This window comes from Prionailurus bengalensis, chromosome B3, assembly GCF_016509475.1.
Source record: "Prionailurus bengalensis isolate Pbe53 chromosome B3, Fcat_Pben_1.1_paternal_pri, whole genome shotgun sequence".
Lineage (NCBI taxonomy): Eukaryota > Metazoa > Chordata > Mammalia > Carnivora > Felidae > Prionailurus > Prionailurus bengalensis.
The window spans coordinates 39817565-39832032 of record NC_057355.1 but is presented as its reverse complement, the minus strand read 5'-3'; the positions used below and the strand labels follow the sequence as shown (position 1 = coordinate 39832032).

General features: G+C 41.0%; 2 protein-coding genes across 3 annotated transcripts in view; one reads left to right on the top strand and one right to left on the bottom strand.

Annotated features, from left to right (window-relative positions):
- The window catches only part of HACD3 (3-hydroxyacyl-CoA dehydratase 3), a 38781-nt gene extending 27258 nt beyond the window's left edge, over positions 1–11523 (top strand). The window contains exons 7-11 of the mRNA XM_043555136.1: positions 2663–2790; positions 4715–4827; positions 6455–6561; positions 7091–7222; positions 9844–11523. Coding sequence (XP_043411071.1) covers positions 2663–2790; positions 4715–4827; positions 6455–6561; positions 7091–7222; positions 9844–9920 — 557 coding nt within the window. The 3' untranslated portion in view covers positions 9921–11523. The remainder of the gene's footprint in view (positions 1–2662; positions 2791–4714; positions 4828–6454; positions 6562–7090; positions 7223–9843) is intronic.
- INTS14 (integrator complex subunit 14) overlaps positions 9842–14468 on the bottom strand; it is a 33080-nt gene continuing 28453 nt past the window's right edge. For both annotated transcript variants that reach the window (XM_043555135.1, XM_043555134.1), the window contains exon 12: positions 9842–12866. In XM_043555135.1, coding sequence (XP_043411070.1) covers positions 12615–12866 — 252 coding nt within the window. In that variant the 3' untranslated portion in view covers positions 9842–12614. The remainder of the gene's footprint in view (positions 12867–14468) is intronic.

The following is a 14468-nucleotide window of genomic DNA, read 5'->3' as shown; positions in this document are numbered from 1 at the left end:
AGGTCATGATCTCCCAGTTTGTGGGATCAAGTCCCGTGTCAGGCTCCTTGCTGACAGCGCAGAGCCTGCTCGGGATTCTTTCTCTCCCTTTCTCTGCCCCTCCTCCACTCACGCGTGTCCACGTGCACACACTCTCTCTCTCAAAATAAATAAACTTTAAAAAGTTATAATCATACTGTGTACACAAATTTCTGTCTTGTTTTAAAAATAAAATTATAAATGGGGTGCCGGGTTGGCTCAGCTAGTTAAGCGTCTGACTTCAGCTCAGGTCATGATCTCACCGTCTGTGGGTTCGAGCTCTGCATCAGGGTCTGTGCTGACAGCTCAGAGCCTGGAGCCTGCTTCAGATTGTGTCTCCCTCTCTCTCTGCCCCTCCCCCGCTTGCTCTCTGTCTCTCAAAAATAAGTAAAACATTAAAAAATTTTTTAAATAAAAAATTAGGACCATTTTAATGTTACTAATATTCTTTGTAACTATCATTTTAGAAGCCAGATTTCTAGTCCTGAATTGAAACAGGGATGAATTTCCTATAAAATCAGAGCAAAGCCACAAGATGTGATTTTTGTTCACCATATGCCAAATCTTTTTAAAAAAAAATTTTTTTTAATGCTTATTTATTTTTGAGAGAGAGAGACAGAGCACGAGTGGGGGGTGGGGTGGAGAGAGGGAGACACACAATCCAAAGCAGGCTCCAGGCTCCAAACTGTCAGCACAGAGCTTGATGCGGGGCTTGAACCCACAGATGGTGAGATCATGACCTGAGCCAAAGTCTGATACAGGCAACCCCACCATATATACCAAATCTTAAGTCACAGCTTTCTGTTTCAACATGGGAGGTTCTCATGTTTCAAAGATTTGTCCAGGAGAAATGCCACCTTAAAGGGAATTCCCTTTAAATGGACACCCGGATTTCACTGTGATTTGATTGGGATTTTGTCTTGGAAACAGGGAGATTTAAAATTAGAATAAGGGGCGCCTGGGTGGCGCAGTCGGTTGAGCGTCCGACTTCAGCCAGGTCACGATCTCGCGGTCCGTGAGTTCGAGCCCCGCGTCAGGCTCTGGGCTGATGGCTCGGAGCCTGGAGCCTGTTTCCGGTTCTGTGTCTCCCTCTCTCTCTGCCCCTCCCCCGTTCATGCTCTGTCTCTCTCTGTCCCAAAAATAAATAAACGTTGAAAAAAAAATTAAAAAAAAAAGAATAAAATTTTTATCTTATATATAGCAAAATTCACATTGTAATTTTGCATTAATTCTTCAAAGAAAAGAATTAGTCAAATTTTGAACTAAATTACTAGTGGAATTTTTCTGGAAAAATTACGTAATAACACCGTATATACCATTCTTCATTTCACATTTGACTTCGTAGGATTGTAAAGTGGATCATTTTTGCAAAAATAGTAGATGGTTTAAGTTTTTGGAAGGGCCTCTTTTATTTAAGTAATATTTAAACCATATTCTTTCGAGGATCCTACAAGGGTCATCTTTGTTTGGCACCTGGCCTACCTGTGCCAGATCCTTGGAGGCGCTACTTGTATTTAATAGGCAGGAAGCCATGGGGCGCCTGAGGGGCTTGGTCAGTTTAGCTTCTGAGTTCGGCTCAGGTCATGATCTCACAGCTTGTGCGTTTGCGTCGGGCTCTGTGCTGACAGCTCAGAGCCAGGAGCCTGCTTCGGATTCTGTGTCTCTCTCCCTTTCTGCCCCTCCCCTGCTCGCACCCTGTCTCTAAACAAACAAACAAACATAAAATTTGTTTTTTAAAAGATAGGGAGCCAAAAATCCTAATAAACTCCTAAGGCCAAAGAATTGTCCTGCCCAAATTGTCAGCAGTACCCTGGTTGAGTAGCACGCAAAGAGGAACGTGGGGAGGCAGGAGGTCAAGTGAGGATCAATGTGAAAAGTAAAGGATTTTATATTATGGTCCACTCAGAACTGATACCACATTGGCTGATGTCATATAGGCAATGACTGTCACTTTAAATATTACATACTATTCCATGAAGTAGATAAACTGTAGTTTACTCAAACTTTCCATACGCTTAGGCATTTAGACTCTTTGCACTTTAATGCACTTAGAAATGTTTCAGAGAGCAGCCTTATTCCTAAAAAGCTTTTGGTTTTTTCATTTTAGATTTAGATTTAGTTAGGATAGATTCTTAGAATAAGAATTATAGGGACGAAATAGACATAAATAAGGTTTTTGAAAGTTAATTTTATTTAGTATTTTTACACATCTGCGTTTGTTTATGATTGTACACTTGAGGTTTTTAAGTGGCTAGATTGCATTCAATATATGTGACATAATTTTAGCTTTAAATTCAATGAGATAATGGATCTGAAGAGACTTAGCCCACTGTTCCTGATACATAGACTTTTCAGCTTATAATAACTGAATGAAGTATAGGTATACTTTTTTTCTTGCCTCTTAAAATGAGAAGGACATACAGGGTTTATGTGTTTTAACTCTCTGCTAACCAGTAGAGTTTACTATTTATGACTCCACAGGCCTGTTCCCCGCCAGCTTTGTTTGGATACTAAGCTCGAATCTGAGGGGCTGTTTATTTGACTTTTCCTTAAATTCCTTTCATGTAAGGAGGTATCTAGTTTGAGAAATAATTCTGTTGGAATTTGCCATTTGATTTACCCTTAATGTATATTTGTCCCACAGAGTCCTTCTATGATACGTTCCACACCTTGGCCGACATGATGTATTTCTGCCAGATGCTGTCAGTTGTGGAAACTATCAATGCAGCAATTGGAGTCATTAAGTCACCAGTGATACCTTGTCTTATCCAGGTATTGAGTAATTGACTTCTAGGGTGGGGAATGAAAGATTTCAGAATTTAGTAGGTACACCACAATTTGCTGAGAAGTCTCAGTTAGTAAAAATCTCTTTACACAGGAATAGCATTGTTTTTATCTGAAAAAAGAGGAAAACTGTAAGCCACAGGGATAATTTCCAAAGTAGACTTTTGCTATTTCAGATCTGTGTTTTTTTTTTGTTTGCTTGTTTATAATATCTTCATGAAATTACAAAGTGATAAAAAGGGCTTTAAAACTAGCAAAACTTGACTTTCAAGCAGGAGCAGAAAGACCTCACCCACAGTCTTCTCAGGTAGAGACATGCTTAGTCTCCTCCCATCTTTGGTAGGTGAAGGCAGTGTGATCCTAGGAGATCTTTTCACTTTGGACTTTCTTCCATATATGAAGGTAACATTTTTGGTTTGTGTGGGGATTCTCCCCCTCACCATACATCTGTGTTATTTCCTAACATTTGGAAGATTGCTATCAGGAATAGGAGTCTTTTAATTTCCTTGCCCTATTACCTACCTACGTGATTGTATACTATCAAATATAGTATTTGACCTGGAGTCAGGGGGAACCAGGTGATGGTTGGTTAGTCTCTTCCAGAGTACTGTTGTTTGTTTTTGTTTTTTTTTAATTTTTTTAAATTTTTTATCCATTTTTGAGAGAGACAGAGCAAGAGAGAGGGAGAGGCAGGGAGAGAGAGAGACACAGAATCAAAGCAGGCTCCAGGCTCTGAGTTGTCAGCACAGAGCCCGACACAGGGCTCGAACTCACAAACCTCGAGATCATGACCTGAGCAAACTTGACCACTTAACCAACAGAGCCACCCAGGCATCCCTGGAGTACTGTTTTTATAGTTCTATTCTTTTATGGTACACCTGCTCCGGCATTCTGATAGTATCCATTGCATGGTAAAGTGTGTTAATGCAGTGGACTTATTATTTCTAGGTTTTCTGTTCTCAGAGAGAGGCTGTTTTGTTCAGTCTAAAAAATAAAAGAGGATACAAAGTGACCCACTAATATGGAATAATATTTTTTGTACATCAAGGACTACTGCGATAAGAATGAGGATAGCATTTCTAGGGCAAGATGGAAGGGACAGATTGAGTTATTGTCATAACGCATGGCCCCAGGGAGTGCCAGTCACAGAGAATGCAGTGTGAGTAAAACCTCCTGGAGTCGGACAGTGCCATGCGCACTACCACGGACGAATCTCGGAAACAAAACATGGAGTAAGAAGTCACAGAATAATACATTCTGTTTCTTAAAGTTTAAAAACAGGCAAAGTGAAACAGTGTACTGTTTAGAAATATGTACATAACTAGTAAACCTCTAGAGAGACAAGATAGTAGTTACTTATGAGGGGCTGCCACACTGGTGATGTTCTAAAAAATTTTTTTTCTTTAATGTTTATTATTTGAGAAGAGACAGAGAGCAAGCAGGGGAGGGGCAGAGAGAGAGGGAGACACAGAATCGGAAGCAGGCTCCAAGCTCCGAGCTGCCAGCACAGAGCCCGACATGGGGCTTGAACCCACAGACCGCAAGATCATGACCTGAAGTGAAGTCGGCCGCCTAACCGACTGAGCCACCCAGGCGCCCCCACAATGGTGATTTCTTGTTCTTGGGTTACGCAGACACGGATGTCCATTTGGCAGTAGTCTTTAAACCGTGTTTGAACTATTCGTAATGATATGTATTTACACACATGCACACAGTCTATTCAGAAAGACTGATTTGGATACTTAACTTGTTCCAAAGCTGGAACAGAGAATTAAACTAGCTGAGCTCAGTCTTTTCCTGGAGGAAAAGAGCCCCTGAATTTAGTGGGGCTCGGTTTTGGATGACACTTTTACATAGTTTTTGTAGAATATATTTTTAAACTTTTTTTCTCTCTTCTGGGTTCTTTTAATAGCTTCTTGGAAGAAATTTCATTTTGTTTATCATCTTTGGCACCATGGAAGAAATGCAAAACAAAGCTGTGGTTTTCTTTGTGTTTTATACATGGAGCGCAGTTGAAATCTTCAGGTGGGTGAAATGCCAGCATGGTTGTTTGAATGCTTCTCCTTTCTCTGGAACAGCTCTCTTCTGGAGGGAGTTGTTTTATTCCGAGTCTCATTTGGTTTGAAATTAAGGTTCTACATATGTGGAGAGTTCTAGCTGAATCTGTGAGCTCTGCAAAGGAGACACACAGTGTCTTTTTTTTAAGCAATCATAATACCAGTGTAGGCACTGGAGAACAGAGGGAGGAGAGATCTGGAGAAATGAAAGACCTGTGTTACCCTTCTTGCTGTCTTGTTGGAAAGAGAGGACTCATCCACATGGAAATATTTTTGAAAAAGCTGAAGAAACACGGGGTTGAAGGAGTAGTCAGGCTGGATGGAAACAGTGAATACCAGCCTTCTAGAAGGAATGATAGAAATCTTTTACTACAAGATTACTGAAATTTGAATCAGCCTTATATGATTCTTCCATTCTCAATTGTCATAGAAAAAAATATCTTTAAAAAATATATCCATTAATAGTAGAGGTGTTCTTATCTACCAGACCATACATATTCCATTTCTTTTTCAGTCAGGTGGAGAAAGGATTTTGCACATTGACTCCTGAGCTCTAGTATTTTGCAAACTTAATAGTTGAGAGGGAGAAGTAGTTAGCAATCCTAGATTTATCTTAACAGTGGTGTGGTCCCATAGTATCCCGTATACCCTCTTAAATCTGCTAATACAAACGTGAAAGAGATTATAGGTACTTAATATTAACTCTGTTAAAAATTCTTTTATCTCTTATCAAAAAAAATTTTTTTTAATGCTTATTTTTTGAGAGAGACAGAGTGCAAGCTGGGGAGCGGCAGAGAGAGAGGGAGACACGGAACCTGAAGCAGGCTCCAGACTCTGAGCTGCCAGCACAGAGTCTGATTCGGGGCTCAAACTCACGAACCATGAGATCATGACCCAAGTTGAAGTTGGCTGCTTAACTGGCTGAGCCACCCAGGTGCCCCTTGTGTTTAAAATAGAGTGTCTGTGGGGCGCCTGGGTGGCGCAGTCGGTTAAGCGTCCGACTTCAGCCAGGTCACGATCTCACGGTCCTCGAGTTCGAGCCCCGCGTCGGGCTCTGGGCTGATGGCTCAGAGCCTGGAGCCTGTTTCCGATTCTGTGTCTCCCTCTCTCTCTGTCCCTCCCCCGTTCATGCTCTGTCTCTCTCTCTGTCCCCAAAATAAATAAACGTTGAAAAAAAAATAAAAAATAAAATAAAATAAAATAGAGTGTCTGATTCTAGATTAGGGGTCTTTTGTATACTGAAATTATGATGACATTCGTTGATCCAGGGATAAATTGTCACGGTGTTTGTCTTTACCTCTTGGAACTTAGAACTAGGAATGAAGCCAGAGAGCTTCTGAGCATTCACTCCATATACTGAACTATTCCAAAGGTTGTCTTAGGACCTAAACTTAGTCTGCCATCAGAGTTCACATCCACTGAAAATTGGAGGAGGGGTGTGATGGGAGTTTGTGGGTAGACAGCCCAGGATTAGAATTCTGTTCTGAAGAAGCCATGTGTGGCTAATTGTGAAATGATTCTTCTTGAATGATGTTCTAGAGTTGCATTCAGGACCTGAAGTGGCTTTTCACATCTGAATTCCTTATTTTCAATAGGTACCCCTTCTACATGCTTTCCTGCATTGACATGGATTGGAAGGTGCTCACATGGCTTCGTTACACTGTGTGGATACCCTTGTATCCTCTGGGATGTTTGGCAGAAGGTACTTTCAAGAACACTAGGTTTTATAAGCTTAGTTCTAAAGATAGCTAAGCTAAAAGATAGCTAAACTTTCTTTCTTCCTGTGCCAGCCTTAGTCTGATATATGGGTGTTAGACTTTTTAAGAATTTCTTTCTCGTGGCTTCCTTCCATAGTACTCATGGTACCCAGACTGTTTCAGGGAAGTAGCTCGTTTTTGTAAAGTTTGGAAGCTGGGTGTTCATGTATTGTATGCTTCCTATTTATACGGTATTTAAAATTTTCCAAAGCAGGTTATTAGCAACAACTTCATTTTATCCAACACACACCTAGTGGGTGGGTCAAGTAGGGCTTTTTCTCTCCATTTTAGAGAAGACTGAATCTCAGTGCTATCAAAATGACTCTTCTTCATTCATCTTCCTTTTGTCAGCGTGGAGGATTATCACATGAAAACTAGGGGGGTGGGGAATGGAAGAGGCACGAGCCCTCTGTATTAAGGAGGCTAGATGGGACTGTATTTCATTTGTTTCTGACAAGTTATTTCTGCTCTCAGCTGTCTCAGTGATCCAGTCCATTCCAGTATTCAATGAAACAGGAAGATTCAGTTTCACATTGCCATATCCAGTGAAAATCAAAGTTAGATTTTCCTTTTTTCTTCAGATTTATCTCATAATATTATTTTTAGGTAAGTATTGGCTCTGTAATAGACTTTTTCCAGTCACTTCTTAGAGAGTAGAATTAAATGAGTCAAAGTTTTCCAAGTCCTTATTAGGGATTTTGTTTCTAGAAGAGTAGTGTAGAGTTAGAAAAACATTACTTGTATAAAACGGACCCACCAGAATATGCTACGTGTATCTTCCAAATCTCCAGTGGTTATCTTCTTGGTCATTGGGAGTTCACTATATTTCATGTTTAAAACAATGTAAGAAACTCTTTTAAGAAGCTCATTTTAATAATTTCACTGACACATTCCTTATCTAGAGTTCACAGAGGTGGTAATACCACTGGCAGCAAGGAAGGAAGAAGGCAGTAAAGGCTTCTGAGCAGCCAAGAGATGTCATAAAGCCTTCTACTTAACAATAGGAAAGCTCCCTTAGCCTCCACCCTGTTCCTTATGTAAAACCTGCTTATATATTAATTTACTTTTATATAAAATCATAAATTCTTGCCTTAATTCATAAAAACTAAGAATTAAAAGAAGCAAACCTAGTTATTGAAAATATGAGAAATTTAAAAGTCTTCCTAACTGTAAGGACTGTTTACTTTAGATAAAGTTCTAATGCATTTTAATCTATATATTTCTGTTTTAGTTCTCAAAAATCTTAAGGTGGCCCTAAATAAGTATGGCTGTCTGCTCTTCTAGCAACAGGATATGAGAGCGGATACTATGTTAGTTATCTATTGCTGTGTAACAAATTACCCCAAAACTTAGTTGCTTAAGACAGCAAATGTTTGTTATCTCACAATGTTTCTGAGGGTCAGAAAGCAGTCTAGCTGGGTGGCTCAGGGTCCCTCCTGAGGGTTCAGTCAGTCTGTCAGCCCAGTGGGGACTGCAGTTTCTGCAGACTTGACTGGGGCTGGAGGATCTGCTCCAAGCTCACACATGTAGCTGTAGACAGGAGGCTTCAGTTTCTTGCCACAGTACATCTCCATGTGGCTGCTCGTGACATGGCTTTCCCCCAGAACAAGTGGTCTGAGAGGCAGAAGCCACAATCTTTTTTGTTTTTAAATTTTATCTATTTTTTATTGAAATATATTTGACATATAACATTGCGTAAAGTTAAGTAAGGTATACACCATGTTGATTTGACTCATTTGTCTCAGAAGTGACATACCATCACTTCTGCCATATTCTGTTGGCTACACAGACCAACCTAGTAGAGGACAGGAGGGGATACACAAGGGTATGAGATCTCAGAAGGTAGGATCACTGGGGACCATCGTGGTGGCTACCCCAGTGAGAGGAAGACCACAAAAAGTAAACCCGAGAACCCCAAAAGCTCAGTGGTCTTGATCAGTTAGTACTGATCACATACCCTTTAGGAGGGCCTCCAGGTATCAGCACGTGGCAGAAGCACAGTGTGGGTGTAGATCATTTGCCAAAGGTTAAATTTTATGCAATTTCTCCTTTCCTATTTCAGAGAAGGTATCATTTATTTTAGAAAGATTTCTAACCAGAAATATTAAAATGTTTGGCCCTTGAAGGGAGTAAGCTTCAATTTGGAAGATGCACTCATTAAAAAAATTCTTTATCCCTATTACTGGATAAATAAATCTGGTTTACTGCAACTAGGCTCCATGAGGCATGATACTGAAAGTGTTAAAAGAGGACGAAGTATTGGAAAGACCCTTAAAATACTTTACTAGAAAAGTTAGAAGAGTAGAAGTATTTTAATGTGCATTAACTTTAGTGGCTTTTCTTCAGGTTATATTGTTATACACTCTAATTTACGAGGTTTTATACTCCTATTTAGTTTGCTTGCAATGAATAATGTGGTTCTTATTTGTCAGAATGAAATCTCAAATTTGCATAATTTAGAAGCAGTACTACAGTTACATTTGCATATAGATCAAGGTGCTTTTCCAAATACACATGCTTAGTAATCCTGTGAAATAGGTGTTTTTAACCTTGTACAACAAGGAAACTGAGGTGAGGCTAAGCCATAGAACTAGTTAGTAGTCAAGTAGGATTGGAAAGTTTTTTCTGACTCTGAAATCCTGCGTTTTCGAATTTACTTCCTAGAAAAGCATTTCATACCTTTTAGACTAGTGCTTAATACACATTATTATATTAAAAATTGAACTAAAAATAGGGTTGTTTTTATACTTAAGGTTTGTATATTTAATTTTGTGTAAATCTTACCTTAAAAGGAAGAAAAAAAGAAAACTGAACTCTAATTAATGGAATGTTTCAGGGTGAAGTATACTGATGTCTGCTACTTACAGTGAAATACATCAAAGATGAGGTGGGAGTGGGCATGTGCTCAGACGAATATAATAAAAACTTAAAGTTTAAATCTAGGTGGTGTTCACTGTACAGTATTTTAATCTTGCAGCATGTGTGAAAATTTTCATATTAGAATATGGGAGGGAAGTTAAATTATAAACCCTCTGGGGAAAAAATGAAGGGTCTCCAGTGCATTGATAATAACTTGGTTCAAAGCTGTAATTTCTGAGCACCTACAGTGAGCACAGTGCTGGTGGATAGGACAGGCAGACATCTAGAGACTGTCCTTGCCCCAAGAGCTTCTGGTTATAAATACAGACCAAGATTCCCTTTTCTCACTGGCTTCTTTTCTTTTTCAGGGTTGTACATAAATTTTCGTCACCTTTATAAACAGCGCAGGCGGCGCTATGGACAAAAAAAGAAAAAGGTCCACTGAAAACAAAGATTGAGAGGATTCCTTGCCAGTTTGAGCCTAATCTATAATTCTTACAGTTTTACCTTCTTGTACTGATGTAAAAGTTTTTTTAAAGTTAAATGATTAAATTCTCAGTGAAGCTATCTTCCCTTTTCCCCCATAACATTCCTGAATTTACCGAACTATCTTAGTGTAGTACTTGCATGACATGGGTTCCTGGTATCTGAGGACAGGTTTGTTCTTGTGTGTTCCATTAATGACCGCAAAAGACTCAGCCCTACCCCCACACACTCCTTGTCCTGTCACTCTCACACGGGCCAGAGATATTTCTTCAGTGCCCTAACCCTACCAGGTACTGGCCATTCTTATAGCTGGGAATTGTTCTTTTCAGCTGTTGCTTGCAAGAAAAAAACCACTGTTGCCTCTACAGGGGGCTGTGAAAGTGACTCAGGCAGGACCTTGGATCCATTCTGTATCCAAGGAGTTGCTTGTTAAGTGGGGTGGCATTGATTTTTGGAAAACCAAGTTCAACTCAGTCATTGATAAAACATTTCTGAGTCTGAGTGGAGCTAGAGAACACCTATTACCTCTGAATCTTTTGGCCTCTAACACCACCTGCTACGTGCTTACCTGTGTGTGCACGGGAGAGGCATGGAATGATTTGGGAGAAACCGGTCAGAACCTTGGAACACCATGATCACTTACTTCATTCCTGGCTAAATCAGAACTATTTTCAACACTAGAGAAAGATGAAACATTAGTTAGAAAACAATGAGATTATAAGAGTTCCAAACCCAAATGGCTACAGGGTGTCAGAGGGTGAAACTGGCAGTAAGACAGCGGCTGGCAGTGCAGCCTGTGGCAACCTGGGAGCAGACAAAACAGACCTACAAAATGGCCTCAGGCTGTGCACATACATAAAAAACCTTGCTATCATCCTCCGCACTGGCTGAGTCCATTTACTCGTGTACCTGTCAGAGTGACTGGTAGAACTGACCTCAAAAACACCTGCTTTCTCTGGTTTCACCTGTCTGCCGTCAGACGGTAAAAACAGAGAACTTTGGCTGGAGAAGCTTAACAAAGCTTCCTGGCAGGAAACCCACCAACAGAGGAACTGAGGAAAATCCAGACGTTGTAAAGTTTGGTCATTGTCAAAAACATTGTTTCCTCTAATACATTCCAAGTTAACCAAGTAAAATATGTTAGAAGTAATGCTTGTATTAAAGAATTTAAGAGCATGATAGCTCTTTCTGTTCTGCCATTCCTACTGTTCTTGGGAAAGGGGGACTCAGTGAGTTATGCTGTTTCTCTGAGTCCAATATGGAAACTTGGTTTGACCTAAAAACATCTGATTAGCATAGGCTGGCTGATTTTTATTTTTATAAGTTCACTGCACTGAGGGGTATTTTGCATGTCTGTAACTTCTGTCAACACTTGTTTGTGTTAACTTCCGTTGTTCTTTCAATTGACTTTCTATGTTTATTTGGACAGATCAGCTTTGCAGTATATGCTGCATCTTTGTGGCAGAATCCTGTATTCTTAGTGATTGTTAAAACTCCTTTATTGCTGTCTGAGAAAGCAAAAGATTGTGTATTTCTATTAAACATTTACAATCAAAATCCTAGTAACTTGTGTTTAAAGATCATTTAGTCTGATAGGTTTTCAAGTTGTTAATGATAAGTCCTTTGTTCAGGGAAAACATTATATAGCATGTTAAAATGGTTGCTCGGGTTAAAGCCCGAGGGAGGGAGTAATACCTTAGGAAGTCCACAGAACAATTTGAAAAGTATCGATGACATAAACAAAGCTTGGTGAAGTTATGTGACTTGCCTAATATCATGAAGCTAGCTAATGAAAAGGTACTGTAACTGACCACAGTGATCCGTCAGAATCCACGGGTGGAACCTGGCTTAGGCAGAGACCTAACCAATGTCAGAAACAAGGAAGTCCATGTGGAACCCAAGGAACTCTGGGTACTTATGAACCTGTGCCGCTTAGGAAGCCGAAATTATACACAGGTGATAGGACAGACCAAAAGGCAAAGACCCATTAGCTTCCCAGTGAATCCATTTCATAGAAAATCAAGTATTTTATTTTCATTAAAAAAAAAAAAAAAAACAACTTGAAGAAACAGGAATCATTTTATACATTTATGGTTGCTGTTTAAAAGTCTGTATCTCAAGACATACCAAAAGCACCAAAGGGTTACCACCAAGTTTTTGCCCAAGTTCTAAGGAAAGTTCTGAAGCTTAATTAGGTGTTGGGCTTGTATTTAGCAAGCCCCAGACAGTCTGGGCTACTCATTCTAAGGACAGGAGCCTGAAAGTGTCCTTATGGTTGAGAGAGAAGAGGAAAAAGGTGCCTTTCAGGAAGCTGGAGAGCCCTTGCTGGTTAGATTTCCTGAGGAAGTGGGAGAGAGCTCTGTGCTCAATAGTCCTTTAGAAGTTTCTGAGATGTGCCCATTGTGGGAGCAACAGCGTTTTTTTGGGCTTAAAGACTCAGCCCCCAAAAGCTAAAGTCAAAGCCCAAACTGGCAACCACTCTTCGGAACCTCCCTCAGACTCTAGCAGAGTCACTGAAACCAGCAAGTGGTGCTTCTGAGACAGCCTCGGAGTTCTTCGGGTGGCTCCTGCAGAAGTGAACAAACTAAAAAGTTTTTACCCTAAATCATTTTCACCTGGAATGACAAAAGAAGGAAGGCTCCCAAAGTCAGCTTTACATTCTTTCGGTGCTGCTTCCGGAGAAGTCTGTGTGCAAAGGTGTGATGTTGTGCTCATACCCAGCATACTCGGAGGTGCCGGTACTGGCGAGCTTGAGTTGCTGGGCAGCATGGGTCAACTGGAATGCAGCGTCTGGGTGCGCTGTGTCGGGCAGCAGTGTGCACTCCCTTTCCAGCATGTCAGCCACCCCTTTGAGCAGGTCCAGGAAACCAAATGCCAGGGCGGCCTTTCGTAAACGGTTTAGCTCCTGAAACAAGATTAAAAAGAAAACAAAAACAAAAAAACCAATGTTCCTGAAATGCATTTTCCTTATCACGTACTTTCTAAATGCTCAGCTTAGAATAAGTTTTCCTTGATCTCCGAACTTAAGTGAGCATTTTTATAGGAGAACAAATGCTCATACAGAGATGCCAATAACAAGAGAATGTGATGACACGACCAGGTCCTCTACAGGCAATCAGAAAGCTGGCAGACTGAGCGCTTACACCAAACATGAAGAGACCCTTGTCACACACCATTCACTTGTAACTCTCAGGAGGATTACCTTTCCCCTGTTACTCAGGTATGGAAAAGGCATGCCTCAAACCTCAGAGGGCTCTGAACCCTCTGGTGCCTCCTCTCTGCATGGGCCTCAGGCCAAACAACAACACGCTTGGAGGAGGCTCTGGAGGATTCAAGAAGTCTGACTTGAGAGACTGCCATAACAAGAAGGGCCGGGCAGTGGATGGAAGCAAGAGAAATACAAAGTGCCTCTAAAACCACTTAGCAGTGCAATCTAGGCAAGCTGTGTAGCCTCTCCAGGTCTCAGTGGTCTCATTTATAAAACAAGAAGGATGACCTCGTCCTTGCCCACAGGAGGGGCTGACTCTTGCCCAACAAAAAGAGGCCCTTCCACATCTGGTATGTGGGATTATATAAAACCAGAAAAGAAGTGGGCTTTCTGACCACCTCTCTACTATCATCTGTGAACGGGTGAAAAGTTCAGAAGAAGGCGAAAGTAAAGCGTGCCATCTGGATAGAGGGCCGACAATCGTGTGTAGGGGAGAAAGGGACTATAGCCAAATAGTGGTCATCAAGGGCCTGTGTGAGCTCAGCTTCATGGGGAGGGAGGGCATGGTGGACCGAGCAGCTGTTTGAACTCTGATTAAGGTTGCTCTTCTTTGCCACAATTAGGTTTGAAGACACCAGTGACATGAAGGTAATGAGATAACACCCAGACAGAGTAGCACGTATATTCTCCGGGAAGAGATGCTAGCCTGGGGTACATTATGCGCACCATAATATATTAGTAGCTAGGCTACAAGTGACAACACGGCATACCTCACACTGCCACTTAATTTAATTCTGGCCAAACACCAGATGGACAGGGGAGAAACAAGGAGTGTACTTAAATTACGCCCTCAACTCCCCTCCTTGTAACTTTATCCCCTCCACCAACTGTTCTGGATTCAGCTAGACAGGATTCCAGAGGGCCGTCCTTTTGCAACTCATAAAAGTGCAATGTTAATAGTCATTCCTGAGAGCAGCTTCTCTGGTACAGTAAGAATGCTTTGGGAGATCACCATCCCAGGAAGTCATCCTGGCTGCCTGGGGTTTGGCTGGATACTCACAGGAGAGTGGTGACAGGGGTTAAGGGCTTTGACCCACAGGTTCTTTCAACTCCTTCCCTCAGCCATTCACAGCAGCACCAATACAGAGGAGCCCTTCTGCACAGAACCAGGCCATTTAAAGACATCCACTTCTTAGATTTTGGGTCAGCAGTGGACCTATCATTTCTATTGACTTTATCAAGGAAAAAACTGAGGCATAAGCTAAACATTTCTAATTCCTGTCCATGTTCACTCGGCCA